The sequence below is a fragment of the Coturnix japonica genome, chromosome 1 (genome assembly GCF_001577835.2).
Source record: "Coturnix japonica isolate 7356 chromosome 1, Coturnix japonica 2.1, whole genome shotgun sequence".
Classification (NCBI taxonomy): domain Eukaryota; kingdom Metazoa; phylum Chordata; class Aves; order Galliformes; family Phasianidae; genus Coturnix; species Coturnix japonica.
In genome coordinates, this window is record NC_029516.1 from 122,146,312 (window position 1) to 122,159,024 (window position 12,713).

At 41.8% G+C, this 12,713-nt stretch overlaps 1 protein-coding gene across 1 annotated transcript in view; it reads right to left on the reverse strand.

The window, feature by feature from the left end:
* Positions 1 to 1,886: 1,886 nt before the first annotated feature.
* UXS1 (UDP-glucuronate decarboxylase 1) overlaps positions 1,887 to 12,713 on the reverse strand; it is a 56,587-nt gene continuing 45,760 nt past the window's right edge. The window contains exons 11-15 of the mRNA XM_015849816.2: positions 12,621 to 12,664; positions 11,435 to 11,495; positions 7,029 to 7,086; positions 4,756 to 4,859; positions 1,887 to 2,713 (exon numbers count right to left, since the gene is read on the reverse strand). Of these exons, the coding sequence (XP_015705302.1) occupies positions 2,582 to 2,713; positions 4,756 to 4,859; positions 7,029 to 7,086; positions 11,435 to 11,495; positions 12,621 to 12,664 (399 nt within the window). The 3' untranslated portion in view covers positions 1,887 to 2,581. The remainder of the gene's footprint in view (positions 2,714 to 4,755; positions 4,860 to 7,028; positions 7,087 to 11,434; positions 11,496 to 12,620; positions 12,665 to 12,713) is intronic.

The window sequence follows — 12,713 nt, forward strand, 5'->3', positions numbered from 1 at the left end:
GTTTAAAGCCATTTTCCCTTGTCTTTTCTCTATCTGCCCTTATAAGAAGTCCCTCCCTAGCTTTACTATAGGCACCTTCAGGTACTGGAAGGCTGCTATAAGGTCCTCCTGGAACCTCCAGCTCTCTCAGCCTGTCCTCATAGAGGACTCAAAAGAGCAGAGGGGCAGAATCACCTCCCTCAACCTGCTGGTCACGTTTCTCTTGATGCAACCCAGGATACGGTTGGCCTTCTGGGCTGCAAGTGCACACTGCCAGCTCATGTTGAGTCTTTCATCAACTGACACTCCCAAATCCTTCTCCTCAGGGCTGCTCTCAAGCCATTCTCTATCCAACCTGTATCTGTGCTTGGGATGTTTCAACCCAGGAGCAGGACCTTGCACTTGGCCTCATTCAACTTCATGAGGTTGGAATAGGCCCACCTTCAAGCCTGTCCAAGTCCCTCTTTCTGTGGTAACTTCCAGACAGTAGGAGTGGACCTTATGAGGCTGGAGGAACCCACAGCAGAGCGTGCCTTGCACACCACTTCTTCCAGATATAGATCACTGGAGCTGGAGGTAATATAAAAGAAGCAGCAGATCAATACAGACTGTCACTCGGGCCCACTGGGAGGCATACTGCCTACAAACAAATCGGCCATATCAGTGCCAGTCATTTACCCTCCACCTGATTTGCTCTTTCTATCAAGGAGATCAGGCTGTGAAGCAATCTAAAAACAGCTTTTAACCCTTAAGGGTTAAAAACACTGTGCTGGGAGGCGAACTGCAATTCTCACCACAAAACTGTTAAAGGAGGGGGGCACTAATTTCACACGTATCCAGCTGTGATTTGGAGCATATAGAGAGGCAGTGATTTGTGACTGTACTGGTAATTATAGGTTGGACTATGCACATTCAGAGCACACGTACCGCGGTGTACTTTTCAGGCTACTTAATACGGAAAAAATGCCCAGATCAACTACCTAGAAAAAAGGCTTCAAGTGTAAAGCAGACCCCAAGCCGCTCAGCTGTGAAATCATGGAGGTGATGGATAGTAATTAAATTCTAGGCAGGTTGCTGACTCTCCAAGCAGAGCGGGAAATGCTCCCACAGGCCCTCCATCTTTGTTGCATGGCAGACTTCCACTGGAAGAAAACCTGTGTGTGTGAGCAGGGAAGATACTCTCATGTTTTATAGAGATCATTGCAGAGCTGGTCCAAGCGATACCCACAAGTGAGCGCTGCAGCCACATCACTCCTAAAGTCCTGGGAAACCTTGCCAGGCAGCCAGGATGAATCTCCAAGTCTGGCAGCTCAGGATCTCTCCACAGTTAAGTTGCATGTCAACCATCAACTTGCAGACCTCAAAAACCCAAAGAACCCATTCCTCTAATGAAACAACATGTTTCCATGAGGTAAAGTCAAGTCACTTCGCTGGATGAGATTCAGGATTTTCCATTTTGAGTGACCCTATAACAAAACACCTTTTAAAAACCTTCTGCCAATTCTTCCTCCTAGATATTCAGTCCTTGGTATGTGGTATTTTTGGGTGACAGAAATAGTTACGAAAAGTTGTTTATAGTTGTTTATAGGTAATTCAATTCTAAAAGAGAAATGTTTCTTCAAGATAGGGATGCTGTTAAGTTAGGCCGTGGCTTAAATAAAATCTCATACTCCTGCATCATTATCAACTGCCTGAGATGGAATACATCATGATGCCTTTGTCCAGACTATTTCAACAGACATCCTGCATCCCTTCCTATACAGCTATTAAGAGATGAACAATGCAGGACCAAATGCTGTTAGCCTTGAGCCAAATACGTAAGGACTGTTACTTTCCAACTAACACACAATACATACACAGACACATAATGCCTGAGAAGTGCCCACACTGGAATGCAAAAAAACAAATGGAAGTTTCAATATTTTATTAAAATAGCATATTCGACCACTGTAACCAATAATACATTAACTTTATTCCCAGAGTACGCACAACACAGTAGTGATTCAAAATATCCTTATCCATGGTAATCAATGAAAATATCTCAAATTCAAGTGTACGACTAAAACTAAACCTTTGAAAAAATCTCTCGTTTAAAGAATACATAAAGCTCTCGTACAGAATTCTTTTAAACTCCTCTATATTCAGTGTCAGCGTCTCCCATCTGACAACACCGCTAATTTTCTTATGCATAGTACAACTTCTCATATTTTATAGCATCCATTTTTATAAATAAATTGGCATTTTCCATCCCGTTTGTGTTTATCTTCAGCTTCACAAAGAAACCAGTAAATAAAACTGTCAAGGACAGTCACAACAAAATGATCTCACGGCAAGATATAAAACCTGAAGATACTAAAAGATGCCTCTACTCTATTTTTACATAAAAAGACAGATTTAAAAAGTGCAAGGCAAGATTTGCAGGGGAAGGGGGATATTTGTTATTTTTTAGGCACATCCACTTCTTTAAAGCAAGCTTCAGAATGAGATTCCAGTTTGTTCTTCATGATACCTGTTTCAAAGTCTCTTCCAAATAAAAAATAAAAGAAAAATATTACATCCGTCAAATGTCAAGCAGGGCGTTTCCTGTCCAACCAACAAGTCTTCAGTTATGCCTTGTTCTTCCTTTTTTCATCCTTGCAGGTTTTGGTTTGGGAATGTACTGATTGTTTGCCTGATATTCAAGTTCTTTACGGAAGTAATGAATTGCTTTATTCAAACCTTCTTCCAGAGGGACCTGTTCCCCAAAAATGAGAGAATCGTATCACTCTGAGTCGAGATCAGCTCTATTCACAACAGTGACTTTTTTTTTAATGCAGCTATTAAAAGACTGCTAGAAAGTCCTTTAATTCTTTGCCAATGTAAGTATTAACAGCACCACACGCTGGTTACATCTCAGCACTGCTAATGCATCAAACTTCAAGCTTTCAAACTTCAGATGCATGTTCTGATGTTGCAAGTAAAAAAGCTTAATGAATGTAAATCATTCAGATAGTTACATTTGATCGACTTCGTGTTAGAACAGATTTTCAGAACTCAAGAGTTACGCAGTGGAAGAGATAAAAATTTAAGGCTCTTCTGTTTTTAGTATTAAGAACCACCTTTTGCAGAGTCTCACAGAACGGTATATGTCATAGAAAGGTATAAAGTTGGTCGGTTTTTTTGTTATTGTCTGCACTGATATAAAGAAAAAGGGATACAGATTATCCTTCAGTATCTTACGTAACTTCCTTACATCCCATAGAAATAATTGTAATCCTTCACATTCTATGCCTGTATTTATAGGTTGTGATTTGTAGACAGTAACAACAGAATTATTATTCACTTTGCTCAGGAGCCACAAGCTCTGACATGTTTGCTGGTATCATTAGTACAGGAGGATAAAAAAGCAGTATAAAAGCTACATGCCTACAGCTCTGTGCATCAATACTGCACTGGTACTTCAGAGCAAATTTTGGTACCGAACATAGAAGGCCAATGGTATAAAAGTTAACTGCTTTCAACTTTCTGTGATCATACAACATCCTCATTGTGCTTTAAGGTATGGTATATTAATATCTGGTGTCTCCAAATCCTTTCAGAAGAGTCTGGAGCTACTTTTTTTTTTTTTTTACATTAATAGGCTTGCATTTACTAGATGGGTTTGCAGGCTTCCTGGCAAGATTTCTGTAAATCTGAAAAGCCTACAAACCATTGTGCTGGCAAAAATGAGGAGCTGGCTAAGAAAGTCATGCTCTTTCCAGGGATTATATAGACCTCTCCTCCCAGGCAAGCCAGATCTTATCATCAGCTTTGCTTGGTTATACACTTGCAACTATCTTCATCTGAAGGGTGAAAAGGAAAATAAATGTCATCATGGTCAATGCGTAATTTGTGCATATCAGCTGTGCTGAGTAACAACAACCTTGATCACCTCAGATGGCTAGTAACCAAGCTTCAGAGGTGGACAGATATTACTGTGGATAGTAAGATAAGTATGACTAACCCTGGGCACATTTCAAACTTATTTACACATAGAATAAACCCTGAACGCCTCCATATATGATACTTTTAGCCCAAAAAAAGAGATTTTTAATCTAGTTTGGCTCAGCCCACCAGAATTAAAATAAAACACACACAAAGAAGTATCAGCTCTCTCTGATGAGGTTCACATTTTGCTTAGCCTGAGTTTCACACAGTTCCCTTTAAATGAGCTATGGCAGAACAGAAAATTCTGCTGTCATATTACTCCCTACAAGCAACCCAAATGAATATTTTGGTTGCAGTGTTGCTATTAATCGCCTTAAAAGCAGTCTTACTCCATAGATCTTTCAAAAAGCTTTTAACTAAATTAAAAGTAATTTTTTTTTTCCTTTCATAATGCACGTTACCACAGCAAAACAGGAACTAAGATGGCAGCAGCAACAGTAAACTCATTAGGCTCTTGTAACTACGTACCGTATCCTTCAAAGAACACATCAGGCTTACAAAAATGGTAGTCACTCCATAATACACATGTGAAAACACTGAAGAGCCCCTAAAATTGTTTTCAACTTAGGTATGTCACACATGCCAGTACCAATATGTTCTCCTGTATGGCACAAGCCATGCAATCTTATCCAGAAGTTCCTGAATCATAAGCTGGTGCAACAGTACAAGAGACTGTAGGCACTTTACAACCATTTTAAAGCTATCTTAGAGATGGTGTTAAGCAGACACTTTGAAAACTGAAAGATATCATTGCTATGTGGTCCTCCCCACGTTTTTGGGCACAACAACAGTGATAACAGCTGTACATACCACAGGTTCCCATCCAAGTAACAACTTGGCTTTTCTGATGTCAGGTTTTCGTTTCTGAGGGTCATCCTGTGCTTCTGAGAGAAACTGGATTTCACTCCCGCTGCCTATCAAACAAGAGACTGTGCATTATTACCTGCAACTCACCACATGCTGCACTTAGTCTTTTCTACTACTGAAACGTTAGGTGATTCTGACGTTTCTGCATCGTATTTCCAGCACTGAAAAGCATTCCATGCAGTTGTACTGCATGCAACAGCTGGGTGAACCAGCTGTCCTAGAACAGCATGGATCACAAAACATTTCTTGAAGATTTCTGCATGTGTTCACAAAGAGAATTAATGTTATTCACTTAAACAACATTCTCTGATGAAGTAACTGTCCCTGTAGACAATAGGAGAGCAGTAGATATTGACTTCAGCAAGGTTTCTGATACTGTCATTCATGAAATTCATTGACACAAGCTGTTGATGTACCGCTAAGTAGACAGGTCCAGATGGTGGTGATGAGTGACACAAAGCCTATCTGAATGTCTACAATGCTGGTGTATCCAAGGAGTCAACACTGAGCCAATGTGAGTGGCTGGTACACCAGGATCAAGGCCATGCTGCCACCCAAGGAGATCCTGACACACTGGAAAAATGGCCTACCAGAATCCTCACAAAGATCAACAAGTGGAATTACTGAGTCTAGTACCTGCAGAGGAATAACCTCATGGACCAGGACAAGCTGGAACATAGCCTGGCAGGAAAGGACCTGAAAGTGCTGCTGGACACCAAGTTGGACATAAAAAGACAATGGTATTATTCATTGCATTAGGATTACCAGCAGGTCAAGAGAGCTGACCCTTCCTCTCCACTCAGTACTACGTCCAGATCTGGGTCCACCAGTACAAGAAGGACACTTCTGTAGATGGTCCAAAAAAAAAAAAAAAAAAAAAGCCATGAAAGAGACCAAGGGAGTGAAATACCCATCCTGTGAGGAGGGGCTGAGATCTGGGACTGTTCTGCCTAGAAAAGAGAAGCCTCAGGGGAGATTTCTTCAGTCCGTGTGTACCACTGAAGGGAAAGCACCAAGAGGACAGAGCCAGGCTCTTTTCAGTGCTCAATCAGGACTTGGGCCAGAGCAACCCAGAGATCCTTGTCAGTTTCAGCAGTCCTGCAATTCTGTTAGTGTTTTTCCATTGCAAAAGGACTTCACTTGTTCTTTGTCCATACTTTTCAGTCTGGTTGTTAAATACCCGTAATACTTGTCTTCCCTCATGAAAACACACAGGACAGTTTATCTAATCTAATCTAGCTAACAGTTTATACGCCATCTTACTGTGAGATTTTATGGATGTAGAAATAAATTGCCTCTCCAGGCAGACTGAAACAGGTCAAGTTGTTTGTGAACAAACAGACAAAGTAAAGATTATTTTATCTGCCAGATGGGTTTGGTGCTGTGTTTTTCAATTCCTTCCCTGAGCTGTGGATTTACAGATGTTTTCCAGTGGGGATGGTTCCCTATTTGAAACACCACATGCATCAACTTCTGTACTGTATGTCTGAACTTGTAATTTTCAGTCACTTTTCACAGATCTCTCAGAAGCACTCAAGGAATCTACAGACTAAAATCCTCAGCTAAGGGCACCAGCATGTTTCATCTCATGAGGAAGCCACATTACAAGACCGTGCACAGCTATTTACTTCCATTCTTGAGGGCTCTGAAGTGCTACAGATATTAGAACAAGTATGAAGGGGAAGTCAAAGTGTTTCCTTCCATGCCACATTCAAGGGAGGTGCTGGCAGCCCTTGCAGGAGTCACTGGTAGATCAAAGAAGAGTAGAGAAAGACTAGGACCACAGCATGAAGCTTTTTAGTGGTAATTGAAGGAGAACAGCCTGCACAACTGTAAAGAATCACCTTGCTAAAGTATCTGTATTTCATCTAGGATATTATGTAAGGTATTTTTACAGCATACAGTGAGGAAAACTTCACTTTCAGGTAATTAGTAACTTGCATAAACATATAAAATTACTGACATAAATCATGCAGATACACTGAAAGAATGCATTCATTTGACTGTTCATGCAGTCTTTTACATAGAGCTCAAAGGATTTGGATTATCTTTTTAATATTTAATTATACGGCCAGGATACAATTGGCTTTAATAAAGTTATTAAGAAATCCAAGACCAATTAAATTATCTATGTAATACATATACTAATCAAGACAAAATCATCTAACGACAATAAGCACTTCATGAAATCCAGTGAAGAATTACTTAATACTCACCAACAAGTTTTTTGATTAACTGGGCAAACTCTAAGATCGTGTGCTCTTCTGGGTTTCCCTAAAAATAGAAGGGAGTATTCTTTACAATATTAACTTACAACATATTATCTTTCTAAGAATAGACAGTTCTAACAGACTGATGTTAAACCGAAAAAAACCTCAACATGATACCTCATTTCTTCTCAGATGAAAAGAACTCAATGTGATGTGTGTGTGTATCCAAAAACCATTATGTAACGAACAAACAAATGCATCCCTTAATCACGTAAATAAAATTACGTACCCCAATTCAGCAATGCATACAACCACATCAACAGTTCAGTCTGTACACAAGGACTCTGATGAGTTGAGGACAGATGATATAATAAAGACTTCATGTATATATATAAATAAGTACACTAAGTTCAACCGATTTTGCTACAATTGATTACTTCCAAATTTTCTACATCTACAAATCCACCGATACATATAACAGGCTACCTGCTTTCCTACACAACATTTCATTTCTTATCTCACATCTTTCAGCAAGCTTGCACATGAGAAACAGCCTCAGCATTTCAGAATAAAAAGCTGAAAGCTTCCTGCTAGCATTAGTTCCTCTTCAGACTCAATTCCTTCTATCATTCCTTATTTTAACATGCCTCTTTCTACATCCTGTTTGACCTACAGCTGAATGTTTATCTACATATAAATCTATAAACTAGTGAACAACTGCAGAGTTGAGTACATGATTTGGCAAAAGTTGACGTACAAAGAAATGATCTGGTATGTGCACCCTTTTCCTATTATATTTACTGCTGAAGATAAGGTGATAGCAAATGGGACGAAGTAAAAACCCTATTAAAAAGGTTAAGTTCTAAGAATCCCAATCAATATTAGAAAATTACGCAACTGAAAATAAACCCATTTTCCTCCAATCAAAGCTTGTTTTAAGTGATCCCTATTTATTCAGAGCTAAGCATTCCTTTCAGAGCTCTCTGTAGTTAGAAAATATAGTCTAATAATTGGTGTATTTTGCATCCTGATCCCTTCTGATCCTTTTCTTTTGGATTTCATACTCTCATTACATGAATCTTCCTGTTAATACAAACATAAAAACTCCAGAAATTTTCTCATGTTTTTGAAACTATCATATCTTAATGCCTGGGTGCTTAATCCTCCTATTTACAATGAAAACTTCCTAGCCTGATGTGCACCTCTGATTATTATCCTCTACTGATAGTTCAGGCTGGAGTGATGATGTCACTGACAGAAGCCTGAGGACCATAAAAATGATTTTAGGGGAAAGCCAGTTGATGGAGGAGGTATATAAGTAGTATTTGCCTGTATTTTTACAGTGGCAGGGAAGGACACTGAGACAACCAGGAAAACCCACCTTATAAACAAATGGCTGAGAGGCTGGTGCAAACGCAAGAATTTTGGGTTCTTTGATCATGGGGTGGTCTACTCAGCACCTGGCCTGAGGTCTGCTGATGGGTATCACCTGTCTCAAAGGGGGAAATGGATCCTTGCCCAGGAGCTGGCAGGGCTTGTAGAGAGGGCTTTAAAACTAGATATGAAGGGGGAAGGGGATAAAACCAGGCCTGCTAGAGATGAGCCTGGGGGAGTGGTAATGGGATAAGGGGTAAGGGGCTCATCTGAAGTGCATCTACACCAAAGCACGCAGCATGGGCAACAAACAAGAAGAGTTGGAAGCCATTGCGCTAACTATGCTAACTGTGACCTAGCTGCCATTACGGAAACATGGTGGGATGACTCCCATGACTGGAATGCTGCAATGGATGGCTACAAACTCTTCAGGAAAGATAGGCAAGGAAGGAGGGGTGGTGGTGTGGCTCTCTATGTGAGAGAGTGCTTTGATACTGAGCTTGTGGCAGGGGATGACAAGGTTAAATCCCAATGGGTAAAGATCAGGGGAAGGGCTGACAAGGCAGACATCTTGGTGGGTGTTTGCTATAGACCACCGAACCAGGATGAAGAGACAGATGAGGTGTTCTATGAGCAGCTGGCAGAAGCTGTGCAATCGCCAGCCCTTGTTCTCATGGGGGACTTCAGCTTCCCCAACATACACAATTCTTGGGAGAGCTATAAAGGGCAGCAGCAAAACTGCTACCTTGGACTTCTGGAGGGCAGACTTTGAATTGTTCAGAAGACTAGTAGGGGGAGTCCCCTGGGGTTCAGTCTTAGAGAGTAAAGGGGTCCAAGACAGCTGGTTGCTCTTCAAGAAGGAAGTCTTAAAGGCACAGGAGCAGGCAGTCCCTCTGAGCCGCAAAATGAGCCAGTGGGGAAGAAGACTGGCATGGATGAATAGGGAGCTGTTCTTGAGGCTCCGGGAGAAAAGGAGAATCTACCTCCTGTGGAAGAAGGGACAGGCAACTCAGAAAGAGTACAGAGAAGTTGTTAAGATGTGTAGAGATAAAATCAGAAAGGCAAAAGCCTGGCTTAAAGACAACCTGGCCACTGGGGTAAAAAGGAAGAAGAAACTCTTTTACAAACACATCAGCGTTAAGAGGAGGACTAAGGAGAGTCTCCGCTCTTTACTGGGTGAGGCTGGGAATGTGACCACTGAGAATAAGGAAAAGGCAGAAGTTCTGAATGCATTCTTTACGTCTGTCTTTAAAGATCAGACCAGTTATCCTAAGGGTATTCCATTATCTGACCTGGTAGTCTCAGCTGGGGAGCAGACAAAACCCCTGACGATTCAGGAGGAAATAGTCAGAGACCTACTGCTCCAACTGGACTGCCACAAGTCCATGGGGCTGGATGAGATTCACCTGAGAGTGCTGAGGGAACTGGCAGAGGTGATAGCCAAGCTGCTTTCCATCATCTATCAGTGCTCCTTGTTGACTGGTGAGGTCCCAGAACACTGGAGGCTTGCCAACGTGACTCCCATCTACAAGAAGGGCCATAAAGAGGACCCAGGGAACAACAGGCCTGTGAGCCTGACCTTGGTACCAGGGAAGGTTACAGAGCAGATTTTTCTGAGGGAAATCACGTGGCAAGTGCGGGACAACCGGGGTATCAGGCCCAGCCAGCATGGTTCACAAAGGGCAGGTCCTGCTTGACCAACCTGATCTCCTTCTATGATCTAGTGACCTGTCTGGTGGACAAGGGAAAGGCTGTTGATGTGGTCTACCTAGACTTCAGGAAAACATTTGACATTGTCTCCCACAGTGTTCTTCTGGAGAAGCTGGCAGCCCATGGCTTGGACAGGTACACTCCTTGCTAGATAAAGAACTGGCTGGAGGGCCAGGCCCAGAGAGCAGTGGTGAATTAAGCTAAGTGCAACTGGTGACTGGTCACAAGTGGTGCAGCCCAGGGATCAGTGCTGGGGCCTGTCCTCTTCAATATCTTTATTGATGACCTGGATGAGGGCACTGAGTGCATCCTCAGTAAGTTTGTAGATGACACCAAGTTGGCTGGAAGTGTTGATCTGCCTGGGGGTAGCGAGGCCCTACAGAGGGATCCAGACAGGTTGGAGAGCTGGGCTGAAGCCAATGGGATGAGGTTCAACAAGACCAAATGCCAGGTCCTGCACTTTGGCCACAACAACCCCAGGCTTGGGGCAGAGTGGCTGGAAGACTGTGTAGAGGAAATGGATCTGGGAATACTGATTGATGCTTGGCTGAACATGAGCCAGAAGTGTGCCCAGGAGGACAAGAGGGCCAATGACATCCTGGCTTGTATCAGAAACAGCATTGGCAGCAGGAACGGGGCCGTGATTGTCCCCTTGTACTCAGATCTGGTGAGGCTGCACCTCCCAGATGTGTCCACTTTTGGACCCCTCACTGCAAGGAAGACATCACAACCCTGGAGTGTGTCCAGAGAAGGGCAACAAAGCTGGTGAAGGGTCTGGAGCACAGGCCTTATTGAGGAGTGGCTGAGGGAGCCGGGACTGTTCAGCCTGGAGAAGAGAAGGCTCAGGGGAGACGTTATTTCTCTCTATAATTACCTGAAGGGAAGTTGTAGTGAGCTAGGGGTCGGCCACTTCTTTAGTGTAAGTGGTGATAGGACTAGACGGAATGGCTTCAAACTACACCAGGGGAGGTTCAGGCTGGACGTTAGGAAATACTGCTTCTCAGAAAGAGTGGTAAGGCAGTGCAATGGGCTGTCCAGGGAGGTGGTGGAGTCACCAACCCTGGCGGTGTTCAAGGAACGTTTGTACTCTGTGTTAAAGGACATGGTTTAGTGAGAACTATTGGTGATTGGTGGATGGTTGGACTGGGTTATCTTGTAGGTCTTTTCCAACCTTGGTGATGCTGTGAAAACGCAGGGTTTATTCATAATAAAGCAGTTTTTTACTCTATTTATTTCTTCTAGAAATCAGCATCAGTGACAAGGAGGAAAACACAGGTGATATTGGTTACTGCACAGTAAACTCAATAGAGTGAAGCACTCATACTCACCAGGTTGACAGGACTGCTGACATTGCTGTTCATCAGCGCCACCAATCCATTCACAAGATCACTATAAAAAGAAAACAGATTGTGGCAATTTTCACTTCCCCATAAATAATACTCTTGTCTAAAAGGATAACTGCCTCCTCAGAGCTCTGTTAAAGCAGATTAGTCAACTGAGAAATGCTGAAATAAGATTTACAGCATATCCTTAAATGACTGCATGTTTCCATTGCTTTTTGTTATGGTCCCAGTTGAAAGATACATTGAAATGAAGGTTAGTTTTAAAGGGTTTGGGATACACTGGCTACAGTCCCTCTGAGTATATTGAGGAAAATGAAGAAAAATTTACTTGAAAGAAAAAAAACCTTCCTTTCCTCTCCTACCCAAATTCATTAGATGTCCATTTCCCACATATCTCACATGACACCACCAACACCTGCTTTTCAGTTTATCACCTTCTCTCTTTCTGAAAATTTTAAGAAAAATTTGTTAAAAAAGAATATTTTGATGCTACCTCCCCACAGAAAAATAACACAGAGTTATCAGCACATCCTTAGACATACAAATCCAGACTTCTTTCATTACAGAATAACATCTTTAAAGGAGTAGCTTCTATCATCTCTGTTACTGCTTTTGGTAGTCAGAAAGAATAGCATTTCCAAGCACAACATGATTAAAACAACACATGATTAAAACAACCCAGAAGTCTGGCCCTGATGCTTAGCTAACAAAAGAGACCAGACTATTTTATGGACCAGACTGACTTTTTATTACTGAAAGTACATTCTGATCTTTGCTTATACTACAAACATCATCTACAGCAATACCCCCTGAACTCGTTCCTTCCCTTAGAAGGGGAAACGTGCACAATACTGACCAGAGCAGTCCCAAGACACAAGGTGGCAGCATTGTATTAAAATGCAGGGAGTTAAAAACCCTTCCGACTCAAAGCAGCATTAAAAACCTTCCTATCTGGCACTCTTAAAAGGGAAGAACACAGTACTTTAATGCAGAGCTCTAAACCAACTAATGTATTGCTCCTTGGTATTTTTAAAGACTTCTGCATCTTCTATCTGAAAGAAGAGCTGGTCTAAGAATAAAAATAGTTCCTGGATTAAAATGACGCTCATATTAAGTGACCAAGCTCAAAAAAATCAGCAAATAAGTATCAGAAAGCACAAACAAGGCTTACCTGACATATTGAAAAGCTCTCGTCTGAGTTCCAGGTCCATAGACCTAAAACCAGATGAAAATTAGAGAAGTTAGAGAAATATAAGAGTCTTTA